At 44.1% G+C, this 23,906-nt stretch overlaps 1 protein-coding gene across 10 annotated transcripts in view; it reads right to left on the bottom strand.

Annotated features, from left to right (window-relative positions):
- Positions 1–1,787: 1,787 nt before the first annotated feature.
- Positions 1,788–23,906, bottom strand: part of frmd4a (FERM domain containing 4A) — an 88,795-nt gene continuing 66,676 nt past the window's right edge. For 5 of the 10 annotated variants that reach the window (XM_037253329.1, XM_037253330.1, XM_037253327.1 and 2 more), the window contains exons 6-24: positions 22,503–22,559; positions 21,945–21,967; positions 19,778–19,861; positions 19,628–19,693; positions 19,489–19,546; positions 19,206–19,292; positions 15,949–16,025; positions 14,203–14,344; positions 13,961–14,102; positions 10,922–10,933; positions 10,366–10,499; positions 10,165–10,287; positions 9,477–9,708; positions 8,633–8,927; positions 8,323–8,481; positions 7,825–8,157; positions 7,120–7,700; positions 6,542–6,638; positions 1,788–5,818 (exon numbers count right to left, since the gene is read on the bottom strand). In XM_037253329.1, coding sequence (XP_037109224.1) covers positions 5,716–5,818; positions 6,542–6,638; positions 7,120–7,700; positions 7,825–8,157; positions 8,323–8,481; positions 8,633–8,927; positions 9,477–9,708; positions 10,165–10,287; positions 10,366–10,499; positions 10,922–10,933; positions 13,961–14,102; positions 14,203–14,344; positions 15,949–16,025; positions 19,206–19,292; positions 19,489–19,546; positions 19,628–19,693; positions 19,778–19,861; positions 21,945–21,967; positions 22,503–22,559 — 2,805 coding nt within the window. In that variant the 3' untranslated portion in view covers positions 1,788–5,715. Of the gene's footprint in view, positions 5,819–6,277; positions 6,350–6,541; positions 6,639–7,119; positions 7,701–7,824; positions 8,158–8,322; positions 8,482–8,632; positions 8,928–9,476; positions 9,709–10,164; positions 10,288–10,365; positions 10,500–10,921; positions 10,934–13,960; positions 14,103–14,202; positions 14,345–15,948; positions 16,026–19,205; positions 19,293–19,488; positions 19,547–19,627; positions 19,694–19,777; positions 19,862–21,944; positions 21,968–22,502; positions 22,560–23,906 lie in introns of all 10 variants that reach the window. The other 5 variants (XM_037253328.1, XM_037253324.1, XM_037253332.1 and 2 more) reach the window with 5 other exon arrangements.

Here is a 23,906-nt window from a genome sequence, read left to right as displayed (position 1 = left end):
CCCATTGTTCAAAGAACAAAACAAAAAGGGTGAGAATATTTCATAGCTGTATTGAATGACCAATGAATGAACTCAAAACAAATTACTACATACCGGCAAATCAGCATGACTTCTGCTGTTGCCTTTGCGAGGCTAGTTCAGATATGCATCACGAATTTACACGATAAATCAGGTGTATTAGGTCCTCTGCAGAAGAGGCTCTGCCGAACCCCTGAGACTGACTCACTGAACCTTTAGGGTTTGATCGAACCCAGGTTAAGAACCACTGCGGATAAAAAAACAAACAAAAAACCGTCCATCAGTACATCCATTAATTATTCACAAGTGGATAATTGAATTAAACTCAATGCAAAAACATCTGTCATGAAGTGATTGGCGCTGGGCGACCAAATGCAGCTTGGACCAGGGTTTATTGAAGAACTCAAAATATAGACTCGAGGCTCAACTAGGGACAAGACTAAAACTGAACAGACTGGACACTAGACACAAGAAGAGATGGGACGAGAACAATCCGACGGGAAGTGACACGCAGACAGGACTTAAATGCAAGACAGGTAACGAGAGGCAGGTGACGGCAATTACATAGATTGTGAGCACACAGGAGGGGAGGGGCGACGCGAACAAGGAAACGAACGGAGACGGATCGTGACAGTACCAAAAAGGTGTCCAAAAGGGGCGGGAGGCAATGGGGTGGCGGCCGCACGTCACACACCACCGAAGGCCGACTGGGTGTTGGCCGCTGGATCCGCGCCGCCGGAACTGGTGACGGCCGCCCGCAGCATCCGTGCCGTCGGAACTGGGTCGGGGGCGGGCCAGCTCTGTGGCGACCATGCAGCAGTTGCGGGAACCGGCAACGGTTGGTCCAAGCGCTGGTCGCTGAATTGGTCGGATTGTTCTGTCATGAAGTGAATGGAGCTGGGCAACCAAAATGCAGCTTGGACCAGAGTTTATTGAACGAACTCAAAAGACAGACTATAGATCAGGGGTGTCCAAACTACGGCCCGCGGGCCAACTGCGGCCCGCGGTCCAGTTTTTATTGGCCCGCAGCAAATTCTGAAAACATAATTGAATATGGCCCGCACAATAAGCTTGAGCTCAACTCTGTTGCACTTCTCAGTTTCCACACTAGATGGAGCCCGTCACACAAAGCGTTTGACGTCCCATTAGCACCAACCCCCCACCCCCCGGAAGAGAAGCGAACGCGCAGCGTTTGACGTCCCATTAGCACCCCCCCCCCCCGGAAGAGAAGCGAACGCGCAGCGTTTGACGTCCCATTAGCAACCCCCCCCCCGGAAGAGAAGCGAACGCGCAGCGTTTGACGTCCCATTAGCACCCCCCGGAAGAGAAGCGAACACGCAGCGTTTGACGTCCCATTAGCACCCCCCCCCCCCCGGGAAGAGAAGCGAACGCGCAGCGTTTGACGTCCTATTAGCACCCCCCCGGATGAGAAGCGAACAAAAATATTGCCCCCGGGCCCCTTCACGTTACTAAATCTGGCCCTCCTTGCAAAAAGTTTGGACACCCCTGCTATAGATGCTCGACTAGGGATGAGACCAACTGAACAGAAAGACAAAACAAGACGAGAACAGACAAGCAACTAGAATAACAAGAAGACATGAGACAGACAGGACTTAAATGCAAGACAGGTAACGAGAGGCAGGTGATGGCAATTACATAGATTGTGAGCAGACACAGGAGGGGAGGGGCGACGCGAACAGAAACCATGGCAACATTAAAACAAGGAAACGAACGGAGACAGATCGTGACAATCTGACAGGAGCCTTGCAAACATTCATCAATAATTTATTTGTGTTCATCTCCTGAACCAGCGACAACGTCTCTGAAAAAAAATTCCACCACTTTTCCAACGGCACGCTTTTTGAAAAATGTAAAGTTACTATACAAATTTGTATTAGAAAAGAATAAATTAACTGTGGAATTCAGTTATCATCATTGTTAATGTTCTTTTTTTTTTATATATATAATCAATTCCACACTTGTATTCCTACAGCACATCGAAAGTATTCATGTTAACATTTACATGCTCTATTTCTTTGCTTGTGTTAAAATCAACTCGTACTGGACTGACTCTATGGGGCAATGGTATCATGTCAACTTGTGTAGCACCGGGATAGAAAAACAACAACAACAGTGAGGGGAACATTGTTGAAAAGCGTGAATATTAAAAATCCTAAGAAAACAATGTCAAGCCTCTTTAAGAGCATTAAAAAAACAAGTGAGTAGAAATTGTTTTGGCATGGCTTGACACAAGATTAACAGGAGAAGGAGGCTGCACTGAACCACACCAGACTCTGACGTTTCCACAAGGGTCATTAAAGGCGACACTACGTTGAGGGTGGGGGTGTCTTTCATCTTCAGTGGCATGCGCAAAGAATGGTGCATTGGAATGCGACGTTTGCACATATTTTGAATTTGGGACCCTAATGGTAGCATGTAGATGTTGGCGTGAGACTGAAAGTGAGGAAAATAAGCATAGATCGAGACTTGACGCAACAAAAGTGATGTGGTTGGTCGGTTGTGCAAAATGTAACACGAGGCTGGCTGGCGGTCGGTCCTGAGAGCTGTGCTTTTCTAACCCTGTCCCGTTGTATGTGGTGACGTACGGGAAAATTCCTTCACTATGCACATACCGATAATCTGACCAAACCTTTGTGATTATTAACGTCGGTCAAGGCCTTATTAAAAGATGCCTCTAAACAATTAACCTGTGGTGTCAGGTCACGGGGTGTAAAAACAATCAGACCAAATGTGAGTATTTTTACTCCCTTCCGATCAAAGTCAACAAAGGCCTAATTATCGGGTGTCTCTAAACGATTATCCTGATTGATAATCCTGTGTAAAGCACTGTACACATGCTGATAATCGTGCCAAGTTGAGCGTTTTCATTCCTTCCATTTCAAGCCATAATTGCTTGATTATCAGTAGTCTGGCAATGATCATCCTGACCGATTATCTCGTGTGATGTGGGATAAGCAGGGTACGCACATCCCAACAGTTAGACCTAATTTGAGTATTTTTCCTCCATTGCACACCTTTCTGATCAAAGTCAACAAAGGTCCAGATATTGTCAGTTATTTCTGAAAGATTATCCTGAGGGATAATCTGTGTTGGTGGGCCCAGAGGGGTACATACAGGCTGTCAATCGGACCAAATTTGAGCATTTCAACAGCATTTTAGTAGTTTCAGGAAAAAGTCATCGGATGTGCTTAAAAGTCGATCCTGAGGGTTATCCCGTAATGAGAAGTATGTTAAGAGTGATTTTTCTTCCCTGATCAGACCAGAAAACAATCAAGGCCAACTATTGTAAATATTAAAAAAGTGCGTTGGTAAATGGGTGTACCGCACACATACTGACATCCGGACCAAATATGAGCATTTACCCCACTTCCAATCAATGCTAGAAAAGACCTTTCTGACGGTAATGAATGGAAGTCTGCAGTTACCTATGAGTTACCAGCTAAGGTTACAATTTGTTCTTTTGTATTTCCATGCTGCCTCTCACAGGTGAGCGTTGGTACTGCAACACATGGTGTGCGCTAGCTCCCTCACATGTTAAAAATGAGTAATGATGTTAAAATTTTGTGTGTGTACCTGGCTGTATGGCTTTTCTTTAGTCCTGATGACATGTCTGTGAGTGGAGGTGAAATTGTGCTTTCTGAACTTTGGCTCATCTGTGTGGCTGCTATTTTTCAAGGCCAACAGTGACCACATTATGGTTGGCACCCCCAAAAACCTAAGCATTGTAGCACCCATGAATTCAAGTGTTCTGACCCTCACTGTTTGTGTGTGTGCATGTGTGTACAGGCACTATATGGACACAAGTCTTGGGACACACCTCGGATGGGTTGAAGGCCATTAGTTTAGTAAGTAGTAGTAATTTACTGAGTGGTGGTTCAAATAGATGATTTTGCAGTCATTTTCATTGGATTCCCACAAAGGACCGAGTGACGGACATGTGACTATTCCAACAGAATAAAATGGTTATAGTGAATCTTTTAATTGTTGCTTTTTTTTTCCCCTCCAGAGAATAAAAAATCCACAGACTGTTTTTAAATTCATGAGGATTAAGTTAAATCTTGTCATGAATAATTCATAACACTATGAGATTAATTTTGTATTTATTTCACAAAACAATATTAGTTTCATGTAAATTAAATTATATTTTTTCAAGAAAAGTTAATATTTCCAAATTAAATTTATACTTTGTCTAGAGAAAATTATAGCACAACACGAATAGTTTTTTTGACATAATATTCTGAGATTAAATGTCGCAATGCAACATTGCAGTAATATTTTTAATATAAAAATATTTATCTTATTTTAAGATGATTTTTTTTTAAATATTACAAGATTAGAGTTGTATTGCAAGAGATTAAATTATAATCTCATGAAAATTAAATTATATTTTTCCAAGAAGACAGTCTAAGTATTGAGTAAGAAAAAAAATGAACAAAGTCAAACTTTTCGCCAGTTAAGTCGTGGTTCAAATAGATGATGTGGAGAAACTACTACATCCTGTATTTGTAATGGCCGTATGTCCCAATACTTTTGTTCACATGCCATGTGTCAATTAGCAAGAGCTGCCTTGCTCTGCAAAGATCCCAAACTGAAGAGTGTCCAGGCGGGACTACACCCAAGTGACGAGGGTCTCATTCATGGTAAATTTCTGGAATATTTCCGGTGAATTTCCATGGGAATTAACTTGCAATTGTTGACTTTAATAGAATAGCTATCACATTAATGCAGAAATAGAAACATTTTAGTTTTACCACAAGCAGACATCCATCCAAAATACCTTAGGTGACTGTCCTTGCCCACTTGCGTCACAGTTTACAGTCCTGTGTTGCTCCACTTTTTTCTACTTCACTTGAGTGGCGGCGGATGGACAATTCATTCATTCGTCATTGCAATTATTTTGGCCTGCAGCACAATGCAAAAGAATAAAGACATTTTCCAATTTCATTGCGTGACAGTTCAAAACGGTTGTTTTAGTTAAAACGATGCAAAATAAAATTTTAGTACCAAATAGTACAGGAGCCAATTTTCAATGTTGTAACTTTCTGGTTTATTCCTGTTAATTCCCATGGAAACTTTGGAACCATGAAAATTCTCTTAATTTTGCAACCATCGGAGCGACGGATAGGAAATGATGAGCGTGAGCTCAGAACGGAAGGCAAAAGCATCAAATTTGCAAATCCTCTGCACATGACACAGTCGGCAGTCTCTCTTCTGAGAACAAATCCAACACTGTTTGTTATTGCTGAAGTCCAGATTGCGTTCTATCCTCGATGACCGGTGACCAGTCCATCCAGCCTGTGGGTTAAAACCCGGTACGGGAATTTTTGTCATAAATCTTTGCCAGATTGTTTTTTTTTTCCTTCTTCTTAAGAAAAGTCATCTTCTCCATGTTTGATAATAAATATGCAAGGGAAAAATAAAAGATGAATGGGAATACTGAAACCCAACACACTTGTATGGGTTTTTAGGACTGGTGGCTCAAAACCAGCAGGAATCCTCTGGGTCAGGGGGAACAACTTGAAACACACAAGACTGGGCTCTCTTTGACATCCACTGGGCTCCGTAGCTCACGTCCCGAGTGGAGAGGGGGGTGCGGTGGCATGGAGGGAGGGCCACGTACAGCTGTTGTGAGTAGGGATGCGGTGAAAAGGGGGAGGAGGCCTTTTCGGGAAGGTCTCAAACCAGAGTTCCAGGTTTGGCCTTGTCGCGTCTGTACCACTGCACATCCGCCAGCTCGGAACAGGATGGACCGCCCAGGAAGCAGCTGTCAGTGAACGACCTAACGAAATGGGCATCAGAAAAACAACAAAACGGGGGTTAGATGTTCTCAGTGGCCACAGCAGCAGCCCCGTTTGCCAAAAACGTATTGTAAGACGGAGGAAATACAGTGAATCTTGAAAAGTAATGTGCCAGTGGATTTGGGCCAAATGGAGCCGGCTGCCCTGGCCAAGGGGGACAAAACCTCACCAAAAAACTTTTTAAGGCCATTTTGATCAAATAAACACTGTTTCATGCTAGGGAACGGGATGTTATGACACCTGGAATGATCTGTGATGTGAAAAGGTCTACGGTCTCCTTTACAGTGGACACCTCTTTGTTAGTGAGTCAACATAAAGCGTGAGGAATTTGAAAGCAGATTAGTGAATAAGTACAGGTTGAAGCCAGAAAGAGAGAAACGCTACCACCACCACAAAGAATGCATAGCTCGGGTTGGGAGTTCTTGGACTAAGGACAGTACCTCTAGACACCAGAGCTGGGCTGAAGAGGAGACCGACAGAGGTCCTCAGTGGGAGAGCTGTCAGCTGTGCCTCTAAAGCAGAAGACAGCACACACACACACCCACGCACACAAAAGGGAAGCTGTGTTAGTGTAGAGCAGGGAGAGCCGTGAGGAGGAGCAAAGTTAGGCTGCAGAGTGAATCAAATTGTGAAGCCAAAGAGCAGCAATGCGAGACAAAGGAGTAGCAGCGTGAAACATGCCGAGCGCGTCCCGGGGGTCTCACCCGCTTTGCCAGTTCAGGATGTGCTGCGGACTGCAGGGGGGCGTGGCTGCATGCTCGCTGGAGGGCGTCATACTCCTCTGGCTGTGTGGGGACGCGACTACGAGGGGAAAATGACCCTCGGTTAGGAACATCGATAACACTGGCACATATTTAACACTTAGCTCCACATCCCTCATCATCACGCGTACATCAGTCACCATTAAGTCACAGACACTAGAATTGAACTTAAGAATAAATAAAAATCCTTTCTTATTCGATAACACACAGAAACAACGGGATAATCAGTAAAATATTCGGTTTGAAAAATATTTGATAGCTGTAGCACTCGTTCACTTTATTCAGAGAAGCAGCAATTAATTGACAACAAATCGATTATCAAATTGATTGGCAATTATTTTTGTAATTGATTGACAAAACCCCCCACCCCCCCCCCACAAAAGAACGTGTCGTCTTTAATTAACCCAAGAAATATGTTTTTGGAAAGTCGAAGGAAGCCGGAGAGCGTACCTGACGAAAAGTCAGGCAACCGGCATACTATTATTATAATTATGAAATGAGCACGAGTAAAGGATGAGCACCTGGTGAGCCTTTGGCGAGCGTTCCCACCCTGCTGCCCCGCCCGTGTCCTAGCGTGCCTTGCTGTGACCCTGTTTCAGATGAGGTGGACCCCGAATGGGAGTGACTCCTCTCCTTCAGGCTCCCGGACGACCTCTGGTACCAGCAGCGCAGTTCTTCCGAAACAGCCGCCCTCCCGCCTCCTCCGCTGCTCCCCTCTCGCCCCAGCGATGGAGTCCGTACGATTTGCGAGCGGGACGGCGTGAGTCGCCCGCCGCCCTCGCCGCCCTCCTCCCCTCCCCAGGCCTCCTTGTAGAGTCCCCCGGCCGTGTAGGAGCTGGAGGTCTTGAACTGGGCCTTCACGCTGTAGTGGCCCTCCTGGTCGCTCTCCAGGCTGCGCACCACCACCGGGTTGGGGCTGCCCTCCACGTACAGCGGGTACTCTTTGATGCGGTACTGGGAGGACGGCTGGCTCTGGCTATGGAGGTAGACGCCGTGGTGTCCACCGCCGATACCGCCGCCGCCCGAACCGCTAACCGAGCCGTTCTTAGCTGCCAGGTTTGGCATTGAGCCAGAGTTGGACGACCCCAGGTGACCAGCGGACCTGAAGGGAATACGTGGATCAATCACAGAGAAGGGAAAAGCTATTAAAGAACTTTCCCAACATCTAGAAAGCTGTTTGAGCATGTATATAGTCTGTCCCCTTGGTAGCCTTCCGTTCGTCTTACCTGTGCCGCTGCCGCTGCCTGGCTTTGGAGGGAGAGTCCTCCCCGAGGGTTGAGTAGTTGGGGTTGCTACTGGGCGCCAAGGTCCCGCCGGCGGGGTAGAAGTGCTCGGAGCTGCTCTGGCTGGTGCAGGAGGAACAGTCGTCCAGCGGGTCGGAGCCATTGGAACTGCGTGTTGGGCCCAGGAAAAAATCCGGGCTTCCGAGCGTGCCCAGGGCGTGCGGGTGCGTATCTGGGTCCGATATCAGGAGCTTTCCCTGGGATTCCAGACTGGAGCTGCGGTTTCTAAAGTGCTGAGCGAGACTGTGCAGACGTGTGGGACTGATGTCCACTGACCTGTGGGGCACGCAAACAACACTTTGGGTTAATATTTGGGATTCTTAGACATTACAGGAAAAACAGTTGTCAAAGAGCCCCCACCATCAAAACACCGCAAGGTTCCATCACGTCAGATCTTTTAATTGGCCCAAAGAGACAGAGGTTAAGTTGTCAAGAACAGACCTGGTGGAATGCACATAGTGTGGCGTCCGGGTCCTCAGGTCCGGTGTGGACGGCATGCTGGACTGAGAGTTCCACTGAGGGAGGCTCCTGATGGGGCTGCTTTGCAGAGAGTTGCTACCTCCTGCTTCTGTGCTGCCAGAGCTCAGGAATCTTCTGTGACTATAGAGAAAAGGTATTATTTGAATGAATTGTACACAAAATACTTTAACAGGCATCATCATCTGGGGTCCCATGCCGTGACCTTTTTCTTTTGGAAAATATGTGCCTTGGCTTAAGGGTTGCAAAACACCGGGCGAGTCCTAACTCCTACCTCGAGTGAGACGAGCGCTTCTTGACTTTTTCATACGGCTCATCAAGCGATGACTCGCTCCACATTTTGGGCTTGATGGGCGATTTGTCGTAGTCGGCGCGGCCGAAGTGCAGGTGCCGCAACCCGTCTAGGGACTGCGGGGGTGGGGGACGACTGTGAGATGGCGGGCGCGGGGGGAGACCTTTGTGGGGTGACGCCATTGGTGAGAAGTTGGGGGTCCCGGTCAGTTGGGAGTCTTCATCGTCCAGGACCAGAGCATCGGACAACGAGCTGTCTTCAGAGCCCAGGTTGGCCTCTACAGGACCCAAGAAGAACAGGGGGTGCACAGAGTAAGCCAAAATGTGTCTGTGGTTAGCCTTCAATCATGCAACAGTAAAGATTTGGACACATTTTTTGATGTCATTTTTAATGACAAATAGGTTATGGCAGATTTTTGTTCAACATTTTGTCATATTTTGTCACTTTATTGCTGAAGTTAAAAAACAAAACGTCATGATTTTTCATTTGGTTGGTCATCTGATTTGGTTAATGATTTTTCAAACAAAAGTTTTGTTCTTTTGGCTTTTCAGTTGAGCCGTTTTTATGGTCATATATTTGCCAGCTTTTTAGGAATAACAATCCTATACAATTTAAGAAAACATTTTAAAAAGCATTTGTTATTGTCATTTTTCTCATATAATGTTCCATGGTCAGAACGTGACGTTAAGCGACGCTTAGTAGTGTCCAGGGTTTTGACTTTGTGATTTCGTCAGATTTTGTTCTGGATATTTATTATTTCTTTTGCAGCACTTATAAGCCACAACACAATAAAATACTATCATGGGACCACAAATACTGATGGTACCTTCAATTATAAGCGACGCCCTCTGCGTAGGTTTCTTGCCAGAGCGAATCCGATATTCATTGATGGAATTCTCGATCTCTTGTAGCTTCTTAAGCGCGTTGAGATAAGATGTCTTCCTCTGCTTCTTCAGCTTCTTGCTGCTCACGTGTGGGTCACTGGCCAGGCGCCGGGCGGCCTCGGTAATCTGCGACTGAATGGCGAACTCCCGCTCCAACCGCTCCAGTTCTTCTTCCTGGGACGAGCATATGCAAGGATATGATAACAACACCGGCAAGATTAGCTAGTTACATATTTGTGATCCAAACACAACAAGCTTAGTTTGCAGACGCCGTAATTCTCCCTTACTCGACGTATATAATGACTGCCAGAGAAAGCAAGGTGCAGATTTTCTCACCGCTGAATCGTCTCTATAGAAACATGCGGCCCTCCAATAATAACAAGGCTGTCTTTCTCCTCATTTCTGCTGGGATTTGTCAAGCAGGGATCACCAAGTCAAACGTCTCAATCCTACTTGAAGCTAAATATAGTATCAAAGGTAATGCAACGAGGTGTATTTGGCAGCTACAATGAAATAAAAAAGTTGAAAAAGCACACCGCTTGCTGTAATTCTTGATCCTTTGGGTATTTTGACGAAACAGTTGGTGTGTTATGAATTGCCCCAAATCTTCATAATATGGAAATCATTTACCTCCCCCTTCGGAAGAATCTTCTGCTCATCCAGTTTGAAGGCAGTACCAATCTTTCGCCTCACCGTGGGCGCTTCCTCGCCTGGGTCGAGAGGGTATTCCTTGGGAAGTTTTCCTGTCAGCTCCTGCAGATTGAAAGTAGAATGAGGCTCCAAATGAACATTCAGAAGAGAAGGGATTTTTTTTTCGAAGTCTTGGCATACAGCCTCTCTGATACAGATGTTCTTGAGCTCCTCAAGCCTCTGCCTCAGCGTTTCCTCCAGAGCTTCCTGGCGGGCCCTCAGCGCAGCCAACATGTCCTTCTTGGCTGTTTGGGAGCTGTCTGATTCCTGAGAGCCTGCAAAACAATCCGAGCCGTTGAGTGTCAAGAGCGTGTTGGTATCCTGCTGTTTGCAGTTGTGGGGTCTTGGCTGGCCGGGAGAAATAAGGAGAGATTGTCCATGCACCTGCACAAGCCTGCCAGGATGTTTACAGGGAAGTGAGTGGAACATTTCGATAAGGAAGTTGTTTGTTTCAAGGAAAAAGGGGGGCAGTGCAGAGGACAAAGTTGGTGACGCACATTCTCTGGGGGGCCCAGAGATGGTGCCAGTCTTGTTTGTAACACGCCTTTAAATTTAAGACAATCTGCTCACACACACACGCACACGCACACACACACACACAAACACACACACACAAACACACACACAAACACACACACGCACACACACGCTGTCGCCCTCTCCTTGGGAAGACAGAAACAACGCAAGAAAGACTCACCCGCTGAGAAAGCTGTGGCAGAAAGAAAAACACATGACTTTAATTCACTCAAGGTTGGATTGTTGGCTATTCTTACAATGGCTTTGAAAGACACAATGTGAAGCAATGGTCTTCCGGATGGTAGACTGGCCTACTATAAAGAGAACAGTGTCTGTTGTTGGCATGGCAACCATGTATCACCTACTTTGGTCTGTAATGTTATTAAAACTAACTGGACCGTAGCGTTGGGCTCATGTTACTGTTGAGAGACCATTTTGCTCCAAAGCAGAGATTCTGCTGTATTCATTGGAGGGACTTCTCAGGTTCTGATCGAGTCACTTTGTAGAGAGAACCATAGATAAATAAACATCTGCACTTGTGCTGTGGAAATTATTATACTACTTATTATGGAAGTGTCTTTTACTTATGTTTATAAGTCTATGCTAATGGCACCGAAGGCACTAAAGCATTAAACATCAATTAATGTGTATAATGGTTATAAACTAACAAATTGTTGCAAGTGGTCACCGTGGACCTGAGATTGAGGGCAGCAAAATGGAGACTGTAAAATACTGCAATGTCCAGTAGCCAGGGCTAAAATAATGTGCGTGTTCTTTGACCAATAGCGAGAAGAAGAGAGCAGTAAAGTATGGAAGAAGGGGCACTGAGATAGATATGACACACTATGACAAGATGACCTTCAATCAGCAGTGCGTTGTCAAAAGATTAAGCAATCTGTATATGTATACCGTAATTTTCGGACTATAAATCGCGTTTTTTTCCCATAATCTGGGTGGGGGGGCGACTTATACTGAGGAGCGATTTATGTGAATTTTTTCAAAAAATTTCAAAAAAAAAGTGAAACCGCGATAAACGAACCGCGATGTAGCAAGGGATTACTGTAATTTGAATTTCAAGTGACGTCAGCAGCGCGGCGTGGGGCGGCGGTTGTTTACAAAAAGGACAAAGATTGATCACGGGATGACGAAGATGACCAAGGGCCCCACGTACTACCGGCATCATTAGCGGCTTTGTTTCTAAGTGACACGGAGGACGAAGAGTTCGAAGGATTTAATGATTTGGAGTGACACAGGTTTGAAAAACTATTATGGCTTTTTAGCACGCCCGGTCCTACTCCACGGAGCTCTCTTTAACCTCCGTGGATGGAAGTCTGGGGCCGGCGCTCGGCCAGGTGGCTGTCCGGGGACCGTGGATGGGGCTCGGACATGGCTTTTACGCACGCCCGGTCCTATTCTATGGAGCTCTCTTCCACCTTCGTGGCTGGAAGTGCCACCTCCGGGAATGGAAGTCCACGCCGCCACACGCCTGGAAGTTGACGCCGGTGCTTGGGGCCGTGTGGCGGTTAACTATTTATGTTATAGTTATTTGATATATTTTATTTCGTGTAGCAACTTGTATATGTTTTTATCGTTCAGTAGTTGTTGGCTCGTTGAACTCTTGTTTTGTTAAATAAAGAGCCATTTACCAAACCCACGTCTTTCCTTGTACTTTGTTAACGCTACAATCTAGTTATATATTAGATCTGTGGAATAACGACGAGGCTGACGTCAGGGCGCACGCGTGGCGTTGTTTACAAAGGACGAGGAATTTGATCGATGGATTTAATGATTTACAGTGACACAGATGGTTTGATCATATTATTGCTTATATAATCGTTATTTGATATCTAATTTATATATCGTTATATGGGCCTGTGGAATATTTTGAAGTGCAAGCGCCGTCAGCGGCGCGCACCCATTGTTGACAAAGGACGATCGATGGATTTAATGAATTGGAGTGACACCGATGGTTTTATAAACGTGTTATTTATGTAATAGTTTTTTGAATAACTGAATGTTACGTCAGGCCTGTTCTCAGCTCTTCGTTTGTGTTTATGTCATGTTAACATACCTATCGTTTAGCCTGTTGTTGCTTGTTCATGTCTGTTCTTGGTGTTGGATTTTGTCGAATAATTTTCCCCCAAAATGCGACTTATACTCCGGAGCGACATATGTTTTTTTTTTCACGTTATTGTGCATTTTATGGCTAATGCGACCTATATTCCGGAGCGACTTTTAGTCCGAAAAATACGGTATATAAAAAAAAATGTTGAATATCACATTCAAGAGGAAGAGGTGGGAGACAGACAGACGCTCTGCTCTGTCTTGTGCTAATTATCGCGTCACACAACACACTTGTTCAGAACATGTCCGCATTGTTTAAAAATGCCATTGAAAAGCTGACCTGATGAACTTCACATTCCCATAAACTCTAAATTTAGAGCTCTGGAGCTCAAGTGTGTGCCAGACGCAGGGCGGAGTGGGATAAATACAGAAAGGCACATTAACATGCAATCACAGCTCAGCTAGCGAACGTCACGCCATTCAACAGCATTGTTGTGTTGTCCGTTTTTGAGGACATACCTTGCACAACAGCTTCATTAAACCACACATTGCTTTGGAGACACCGAAACTAAACTTGTTGCCAAGACATGGCTATGCATCCACTGTGCGTTTAGCTCCACGTGGGGTCATTGTTTACTTCATATTACTGTTTATGCCTTCAACTTTTAAGCAAACATAGAACAGTAAACAATCGAGTGGCTGCTGTCACGAACATTTCTCGCTATCTGATCGCGATAATATCAGCTGCTCATCGTAATATCACAATTATCGATCACATTTATATAATCATGCAGCCTTATGTAGTGCAATGGCTGTAATAATAATAATAATGACAATAATAATAACAATGACAAATAATAAATAATAGTTTAATAAATAAAAACACACAACTAGTGACCTGGCCCACCTGTCCAATTTAAATACGGCCACTTGAGAACAGACCAGTTTGTGTGTGTGAGAACATGCACAAAGGATGGCGTCTCCATGAAGGCAGCTGTTTCTGTCCATCCAGCTGTCAACCAACGCCCTGTTCCAATGCCACCACCCAAGAATGCGCTTGCCTATCAATCTTTCACTTTTACAGTCCCCCGCCCGGCCCCGAAACACACACACACACACACGCACGTACATATAGTGTATGCATGTATGTACTAACCTGATGAGAGCAGACTGCCACTGCTCCCACTGATAATCTTGCCTTTGCTGCCCATGTTGGCCAGTTTGGAGATTTTCAGCGTTCCCGTTTCAGTGAGGTCGATGGCAATCTCGCTCAGACTGCGTGCAGCGTGGATCTTAGACTGGACACACACAAACGTGCGAGAAGCGAGGATGTCATCATCAAGAGCTGGCAGGTTCTCAACTGTCATGTCTGATTGTGACTGCGAGAAGATCGCTGACCTTGCTCTGCTTGCGGTCTAGATAGAACTGGTGTTGGCTTATGGCCATGGCCCAGATGGACTTGATGAGGGCCGGACAGGCATACCAGGTGTGCACTGCGATGCCACTGTGGCCAAACGTTCTGCGTGTCACCGACGCCCTACAGTAGAAGCGGACACAAGGCCTCTTTATATGCACTGAATGCAAAAAAATGACTTCGCTGCAGAACACAGATGCAATCGTGACAATCTGCAATGTAGAGACAAAACTGTAAAAAACTATCGGTTGAGTTAACAATGGAGTACAGTGATTCTTGAAGTTTGCTGCGGGCTCACAGTGAGAACTGGAAAAAGTAGATACAGAATGTTCCACAAAAAGATTTGCAGTATAAGTGAACAGCGGCAGGCAAACGCTGTAAGACTATTCGAGTGCCACTTTACCAGCACTGAAAGGCTTCTCCGGGACTTGCAAGAAGATGAGGCACGTATTAGCCACACACGACGCTGGTGTGTTTGCTCATCCTTATTTAAACACACACTCACGGCCAGCTCACCCTAATGACAGCTCCTCTCAAAGAAAACACCGCTGCTCACCATTTCACCCTGTCCCTGATTGTTTTTCCTCCCCCACGCAACACCGCACATATGGAGCCATGTTAAATAAATATAGGCACAAAAGCAGCTCGCTCACACAGATGTTAAGTCCTTCGCTGGGTCACCTTGTCAAGACCCTTTGACGTGTGTGTTTGCGGACTGTAAGATATTACTTTTTTTAAAATTGAGGTACATAACTGCACTGTCAGTTCATTCAATAATGCCATAACAGCTTCTGTTTTGGATCATGGGCTTGAAAAAGTCAAGAGTATCACATTCAATCTCCATGCATGTTCCATAACACTACACCAAAAGTGACTTAAGTAATTCACTGCCATCGACACTTAGGGTTTGTCAACAGGAATCCAACTGTTCACTACCATCAATGATCAAATCCATTTTTCATTGAGTAAGCATGGAAGAGGGGTCTCATCCAATCTATCTCAGAATAAAAAGTCTTGGCGGGGTATCCTTTTGGATTCGAGTAGAAGATGAAGATTAGGAGGGGGATTTTGGCTTGTCCCGTCAACAGCTTGGGAAACAAATGCCTCACCCTCAAACAAAGTAATTACATGTATGGTAAAAATTATCGTGTCGTGGTAGGTCACAAACAAGTATTTGCTGCGGTTATTTATGTCAGGGAGTGAATGATGACCGCCATGTAAAAAAGCCACTGATGTTAAACTCAAACAATGCGGTGAGTCAGAATCGCTCATATGTGTTACAAATGTGGAGAAAGTCCCTGTTATGATCATTTAAAGTACTCTAAAACAAATGGCAATATAGGATATTCTGCTTTGAAAACATCTGGAAGTGAATGAGCTAATTATTATATGCAGAACATCATTAACATTCATACATAGGCAACACTTCAAGCTTCCTTTACGCCAAACAATATGAAAGTTGCCGTGTAGACTTACGCACTCGCTATTGTTCCAACCCAAGACAATGCTGAAAACTTTAGTGTGTGTCTAGTAAGTAATAAGGATGGTAAAGAAACATGACTTGCGGCAATGGGACTGGAATCCAACAACAGTAAGATTCACTGTTATTCAATAATAATAAACTCATCAATACATTTTGAACAAGCATGGAATGTCGACCTTAACCAGATGTGCATGCAGTATAATCAAATTGCCTTCATTCCAACGATCAATCTGTTGTAGAAATTTACCTCCTGGGGTCATGAACTTCCACTGAGAACTTCTTCTCTCTGAAGTAGAGATTCTCCAACTGACGCCATTGGAACACCTGAGGTATGAGGAGACAAAACACGGCCCGACAATGAGTCCACGCAACTTTGAAGGGAATCCTTTTCTCTGGAAGCGCCGCAAAGAGGAGGGGAAAAAAAAAAGAAGCTCACAGCGTTTGATTATCGCACGCTATATCCAAAGCCGAAAAACGTATTCCTCAGCATGTGTGCCCTTACATCCTCCGCGACTTGCTTCACTGATTGTAGGCATGTGTGGTTGTGTGAGGGAAAGTGTGTAAAGTTTCCTCTACTCCTGATACTTGACTTGGAGGAAGGGGAGGGGGGGCTTTTAGGGCTCCTGACCCCTCCTCCCTCCCAAAGGGACTGTGCTTCCTGCTCTGCGGTCGGGGAGGAGAGTATGTGTGTGTGTAAGTAAAAAGAGTCCAGGGGAGGAGCGATGAAGCGTTCTGTGACCCCCCCCCCCCCCCTTCCTCTCTACAATTGAAATGCCCTTGCTTTGTTTGATCGGAGCTCAGTGCACACATAAACACACACTGTCTGAGTCTGGTTCTAGTTAAGGGGGGAGAGAGCAAGAGAGAGAGAGAGCGAGCGAGCAAGCGAGAGAGAGAGAGCGAGAGAGAGAGCTGATGAAAGGGCAGAGTTGCCCTGACGCAAGCAAATGCACACGAGACAAAATATTTAGGGAGAAAGTGAAAAGAACAAAAAAAAAAAAAGCAAACTAATAAGACCTGGTGCTGCGAGGACCCCGCAGGAGAGATATTGTACACAACTATAAGACGGATGTGCTAACCACTTGTCCATCGTGCCGCACGACATTTCTTGAACACTTATTTTCTTTGTATAATTTGATTCTGTATTTTGACCATCTGAAGCATTTTGTGAGTCTTTGAAAAGTGCAATATGAATACAATTTAGTGATTTACTTTTAGAACAACATCTGTATTCATTTTGGTCACGATCGTGATGTGAAAAACTGCACAATGTTCATAGCGTTTCATCTCAAATCTTGTGGAAGGAAAGCGTGTGCTTTTATCAGACTTCTTGCTCAATGGCGTGTGAAGCGCTAATGTAGCATGGTGCTAAATATAGCAGGTGGGGGCAGATAGTGAGGGACTGTATGAGTTGGCCAGAATAATGACGATAAGAGACATTTATAATTGTGTTCAGACACGACATGTTTGCACTTTCAAGCTGATTTTAGTCTGCCAAAGCCAGGGTACTGCAGAGCCTGGGATTCATGCACATGTATGTAATAAATAATAAATCCGACACACAGAAATACACACATCACTGCACAAACATTCACATGCAGATGCCGAACTGGTAGACAATCGGGCGCTCGTTTCCTGAGCACGCCACAAAATAAAGGTCAGATCTGATAGAGAGTAAAGGCCTTTCTTTGGTATGGTGGAGAAGAATAGCTTTTTAAAATAGCATTGGCAGGGGTATTATTTTCTGCATCTGGACCACAATGCAATGACCATGTGGGTGGGGTTCTGGCGTATCCAGCCGTCGTCAAGGCAAAGCCCATACACTTTTTCCTGTTGTTTGTATGGGACTGTGCCATTTTGGAGGGATGACATATCTGGAAAAACTAATGGGAACCGGCTGGATGTCTGGATGCGTCTGCATGCTCCAGTGAGTGGGTGGGTATGCTCAGAAATGAAATCATCTGATATGCTCGAAATCAGTCGGTCGACAGACCTGTCTGTCTAATGATGTAGTGGAACCTCCCATGCTGTGAGATTCAGGTGCGTGTGTGGTCTGCGGTAAGCTGAGGTACTTTCACATCCCTAAATAACAAGGTCTTATACAGTTACCATAAAAAGCAATTAAAAAACCACGAGCTGCCTATTACACGGTATAGTCACTTAGTAGCTTACAGATGATCATTTCACACAGTAATTATTTTAACTGTGGGAAAAAAAGAGGAAAGTCACTCCAAAATAGCTCGCCATTAAGTGTTGTGTGTTTTTCTAACTGAATCCGCCTTTTGCTGGCAAGGAAGTGATGACAGCGTGAGTCAGTGATTACTGCAGCTACTATGCTTGACTGAGAATTCGTTCTTACTCTCTTTTAGTGAAGCGTATATCTTCCCGCTATAGACGTCACAGCCTGTTTTCACCAATACAAAGACTTTTCTACATATACAATATTCCTGCTAGAAAGCAAGATCTTTTCTACACATACAATATTCCTACTAAAAAGCAAGTTTAGCTTTCTGGTGAATCATTACTGACAAACAGGAAAGCTTCAGCAGACGGGATGTTTTTGTCAGGATGGTGAGTTCATAGCTCAGTTCCTGTGAGTTTGTGCAAATCTGTTCGTGTGTGTGTGTGTGTGTGTGGGGGGGGGGTGCTTTAGAGTGTGTTGATGGCTGTTCAACAAGTAGGGATGGTGATAAACCCATTAACACCTCGTGAGAAGAGGCAAAACGCCAACGAGCAAGGCCTGAAACAAGGCCTCAGAGGGACTATCAGAGTGCAGGAAAGGCTTTTACATGTTATACTGCATGACACCACTGATTAGGTGGAGAGAGAGAGAGAGAGAGGGAGAAAAAGAGAGAACGCCTGATATGCTAAACATATCCAGACAGTAGTATCTGTGAAGCACCGTCACTGTTCCCTAATATAATGAGCTGACTCACGGTTGGGTGGAAAAATGAATCGTGACCATTTAGTCACACAGGAAGACTGTGAGACACTTTAAAAATAGCTAAAAATGGAATTATTCAGTTGAAGATGAAAAACAGTTTCGCGCTAATTGATGCCTGGTGCTTTCGGGAAATTTTTGTTAACTTCTCGCGGCATCCGTCCACCCATGTTTCTATTTTGCAATGTAAGTTCAATAGACCTGGGCTTGCAAATATGATTTTAAAATGATTAATTATAGTTTTAGGGCACTAATATTTGTGCGTGGTAGACTTGCAATTATTTTCCTCAGGCAAAACAGTAGCATAAAATATGTATAGCAAATTTAAAAGGACAAACAGAAACAAAACACTATTTGTGGAATAGTTGGATTAAGTCTGGGTTGAATGGGGTCAATTAACAAAAATTGCAGCTTTTAATAACACATACAACAATACAAGAGAATGCAAAGTTATACATTTGTTTTATAAAGTGTAATGACTCCATATACTGTAGTGCCATATTTGTGGCTCTCTTTGCCTACATGCACTGGGGATAGCAGGGTTGCTCTTGAAGGTCATAACTCACCTTTCTGGGCTTGACTTTGTCCTGATGGTCATACTGAAATATGCCTTTATAGCTCAGTCCCAGCCACCATGGGATCCCCTGCTTATCCTGTGAGAAAATGACAATCAAAACATCACCTGAGTGTGGATGCTTTGACAGCAAGAAAAATTGGACAACCAAAAGCCCAGATCGCCTCAAGCGCCATTATGACTCTAAACTGCTTGCTTAAAAATTCAGAATGAAAAACAACACATGTGAAAAGAGGGTGGTGTGGAAAAAAGAAGGCACGGTTGTAAAACTGTACCTTTACGGCGTAGTAATGTACTCCATATGTGGGTAGGGACTCCACAATGCTCATGTAGCTGTGAGGACGAGGAAAGGACCATACACGTGAGACTTATTGCCAAATGGGCTAATTGCGCTAAAGTGGCGCTAACACTCACTTTACAATAGCTTGTCCTCTGGACTGCCCGTTGAGCTTCTTGTAGTGCTCGATGACCCGCTCCTCACTGTGAAAGGAGATGAAAAGCTTTTGAAAATGAAGAAAAAAGGAAAATTAAGAGAAAAGGAAGACAAAGAGATTTGATTGTTACCAGTAGGCCAGGGACGGGTGCTCTTTTAGGGCCTGGGTGGGCAGAGCAGGGAGCTTCTTTAGGTCCGACCTGGTTGCCTCATTACTATATGGGGCGATAGACCACAAGGCATGGTCAAGACATCTTTTTTGGTTCATAAAGCTTTGAAGTGGCATCAATGAACTGTAGCGAGAGGACTGTATTACGTTACACTGAAAGGACATTAAATCAAGTAAGAAGACATTAAAGAGCGACAGCGGATGCTCTGTGCTGCAGACACAGAGGAAAGAGTCAAGTAACAGGAAGCCAGAGAGCAATAAAGAAATGTATTAAAGAGATATTGGAAAGCAAGACAAGATGGAAGAGAGGAAAAGACAGAAGAGGCACGGCTCCAAACAGACTTGGCTTTGGATGGAGGTTTCAGACCGCCGTTGGCAGGAGGTCACGAAAACCACGCAGTAATCCGTAAGTTTATCTGCCAAACCCCGGGAGGATTGGGGAAAGCCCTGGGAACACGGCCGTCTAGCGACTGTCTGCCTGCTTCTTTGACGTATCAACGCATTTTTTGTGTGCGTCATATGTTACCTTTTATATTCTCTGGGATCATGCAGGTTTTTCCCAAGCCCTTCTCTAAAGCCCTTCAAGATCAATTTTCATGCTTTTACAACTGTGTTAAATTACATATTTACGGTTAGGGGAAGGAAACCACTTGGGTTTTATGTGATTTCTCCATTTGACAATTAAACTGTTTGGTGAGCTTGCTACTGTATTTGTTGTGAAAGAAGGAGTCGTATGTAAAGTAGGTTTTATTCATACTGCGCCGATTCACAACAGATCTGATCTACTTTAACCATTGAGCAGATTAAAAAAAATAACCTCCTCATAAATATATCGTAGCCGTCAGGCGGAATCTTCACATGTCCGAAAGCACTACTTTTCAGGAAATTTAAGAAAACAAAACAAAACATCATCTTGCTCGAGTTATCTAACACCTCAATGTTCAAGTTATACGGCAAAAGATGAACTGCATCATCTCAAGAAAACATGAAACTGACCACATTTGAACATATGAGGTTGCTGCCTGAGAGGAACAATTAAAAAAAAAAAAAAATTAACCCAAAATGAGCAAACACTTGGGGACGTATAACAACTGCCTCTAAGGAAGAAACCTTGAACAGAATGAGGCATCTGCTGAGAAACAGCACGGTAGAATTACAGGGAAATGTTGCATATGGCTTTTGGGATGGTGGGAGGAGGGTCGGGACTCAAAGTTTATAGGTAGAACAGTATGTGGGTGTAGGGCGGGGGGGAGTGGGCAGGAATGTCACCAGAGTTTGTCACATTCCAACTCGACTTGCTTGACTGAAAGAAATGAGGTCAGACGGTGAGGCTGCTGCAGTGTGTCAATGTTGCTGGGGCAAAGTGATGACGGGTTGAGGGCGACGTCACACATAAGAACATGCAAAGAATCATGTATGTGTGTGTGTGTTTCATGACTAACATGGTTGTATACTGTATGCCAAAAAAAAAAATCCTTTACGAGACATTTCCATTTTGCAGATCAGATTCTAATCATGTGGACCACTTTCGACAAGATGTTGGAATGTGTCTGTGGAACATTTGTGAGGTCACAAGCTTCACAGTCTAGTTTGTTTCATGAGGTTGAGGTTCAAGGCTCTCAAGAGCTTCTATGCCAAAGTCATCCCATTCCTTCCAGAGACAATTTCACCCTCATTAACCGGACATACACAGTACAAAACTGTATATGATTATGTATATAATTCCTTTCGCTTCAGTACAAGTTAACACTGCATGGTAAAGTGACAATTTATTTGTTTTTTGCTCTTCAGGGCGAAAATTTGAATATGCATCATGGCAGCAAAAAGAGGGAACATGGAATCTGATATTGTCATATCCAGAGTCATCTTAGCTAACATACTTATTGTTTACTTGTCATTGCCTGGCGATGGAACATGTGATTTATCGACATGCAGGTTAGACGTCTGAACACGTAATTTGTTTGGCTTGTTTAAACAAAGCCACACTCTTATACTGTGTTATTCAGCCATAGATGCAGTGAGCCTCGCTAACATGCTAATGATCATGCTGAGGTAATAATGACTCCAATGCTGCTTGAATGAAATAAAAGTGTTACTGTGAAGCAGCAACAAGAAGAGAGAGGTCCTACCTGGTGAAATCACTTTTGGCCTCCTGCAAAATGACAACAGGAATTATGAGTGCGGGAAAATTGAGCATGCACCATAAAACATCGCATTGCAATCACTGCCATCATCTTTTGAGGCTTATGGTAGCTTGTGAATGAAAGTGCTCATTACGCTTTTTTTTTTTTTTTACCGCGTGTTCAAAAGGATTGAAAGGGCGCCAGCGTACACTACTTACGTAAAAACATATGTACGCATATACATGCAAGTATAAAGGGCGCGACTATGTGAACCAAAAGCGTCACCCAGCTGCTGGGTTACATTAGAAGTGGCTGAGGGCAGCCAGGAATGTCGATGGCCGCCAACAAAGACATTGGAGGCTTTTTAGGATTTCAACTTGGAAGCATCATTACACCATCTCTGACAGAGGGACAAGCGCATTACATAATGTCAGTTTAATCCTCGGCAATTAGCATCAAACGCTTGTGACCACATCGTGGAACGGGGACCGTTTCCTTGGATCAGATCAAGTGTGCCGTTTGAGGAAAATGTGGCCGGGGAGACGGGGAAGCACTTTGTCTTACTTGAAGAATATAGGAAGCCAGTTCAAAGACGACATCGCTGTCCACTTCAATGAGCTCCTACGAGAGGAAAGAGACACAAGAAGAACATGATCGAAATGAGACACGTTGCCAAACCGGGGTGGGGAGCTGCTGAAATGTCTCTGATGTTCATGTCTAGCCACAAGACTGCCTGATAATTCTTTTCATCCGCCTTCAAACTGCTACCATCTCTCATTTCGTGACCCCCATCGTGTGGATGGGGCTGGGAGATTAGGGGGAGGGGATTTGGGATGCTATCAAGCTTACTGATTATTCTTAACATACGCTTAAAGTGTTTACTTACACCTTTGGAGGCATTACACATGAAAGCTGAGATTTGGAAAGCGAGGAGAACTCTTTTGCCTGTCTCTGTTTACAATATCCAATGTATGTATATAATGGGTGGATGTGAATAGTGGGTCAAGTATGCCAGGAATGCTCTCTTTCCAATCCAACTCTTAATTGGCTTGGTGAGATCAGACGGCCGCGATGAAACGTGAGACATAGTGCTGTGCTCGTACCACCCACCGCGTTTCCCCCTTCAAACACAAATGTGTCATTTTGTAATGAACGCCAAACACAGAGTTTGGACAGAAATGGACCTGCTTTTTATTAGCATGAAAAGTAGATATCAATGACCGTGAGAACAAAAACAGCTGCTCGTATTTGATCCATTGAAGAGCTCGATTTTATAGTGGAAGGCTGCCATCATTTTGCAAGATGGTTGCCCTCTTCTGGAGACTACACCACGTGGCAGCATCAAAAGTGGAGTGGAGTGATTTTTAAACTGCTAAGGAATTGTATTTAAAATAAGTTGAATGCATTTGCATTTAATATTTAAGTATTGATTAATTTTAAACATTGATTAAGGTAGAATTTCTATCTTTTATGTGCAATTATTTAGTAGAATTTATTTTAGGTGGTGCTTCCCGTGAATCGTTTGAGAACCACTGACCTATTTTGCATATTTGGCAATCATTTTCTACATTGGCCAGGGCTGTTCTCATAATTTCAGTAAAGACAATATGGCAAAGATACCCCATATTTACCACAATAATAACTGCACTTTAGCTATTTAGACAAAAATATGTTTTTCCCTTTTTTAACAGTAAACAGTAGACATCCATCATGGCTGCCATTTTTGAATTTCAATTGTTTAGCACTTTTTTCTCAGTTCCGCAGGGTCTGCTCAATTTCATGCTTGTATTATCAAGTAAATGGTTGATTTGCTTATCTGCTCTACTAACAACATTGAGCAGATGGCTGTTAATGGTTCATTTGTTTAAATCATTCGTCATTTGCAGGACCAGATCCCACTATTTTTGTTTGAGATCAAATCTGCACAAGCAAAAGCAACATGGACGTTATCTACTGTCATCTTAAAAA

Source organism: Syngnathus acus, chromosome 6 (genome assembly GCF_901709675.1).
Source record: "Syngnathus acus chromosome 6, fSynAcu1.2, whole genome shotgun sequence".
In the NCBI taxonomy this organism is placed as follows: Eukaryota; Metazoa; Chordata; class Actinopteri; order Syngnathiformes; family Syngnathidae; genus Syngnathus; species Syngnathus acus.
This window is presented reverse-complemented; position numbering and strand designations above follow the sequence as displayed.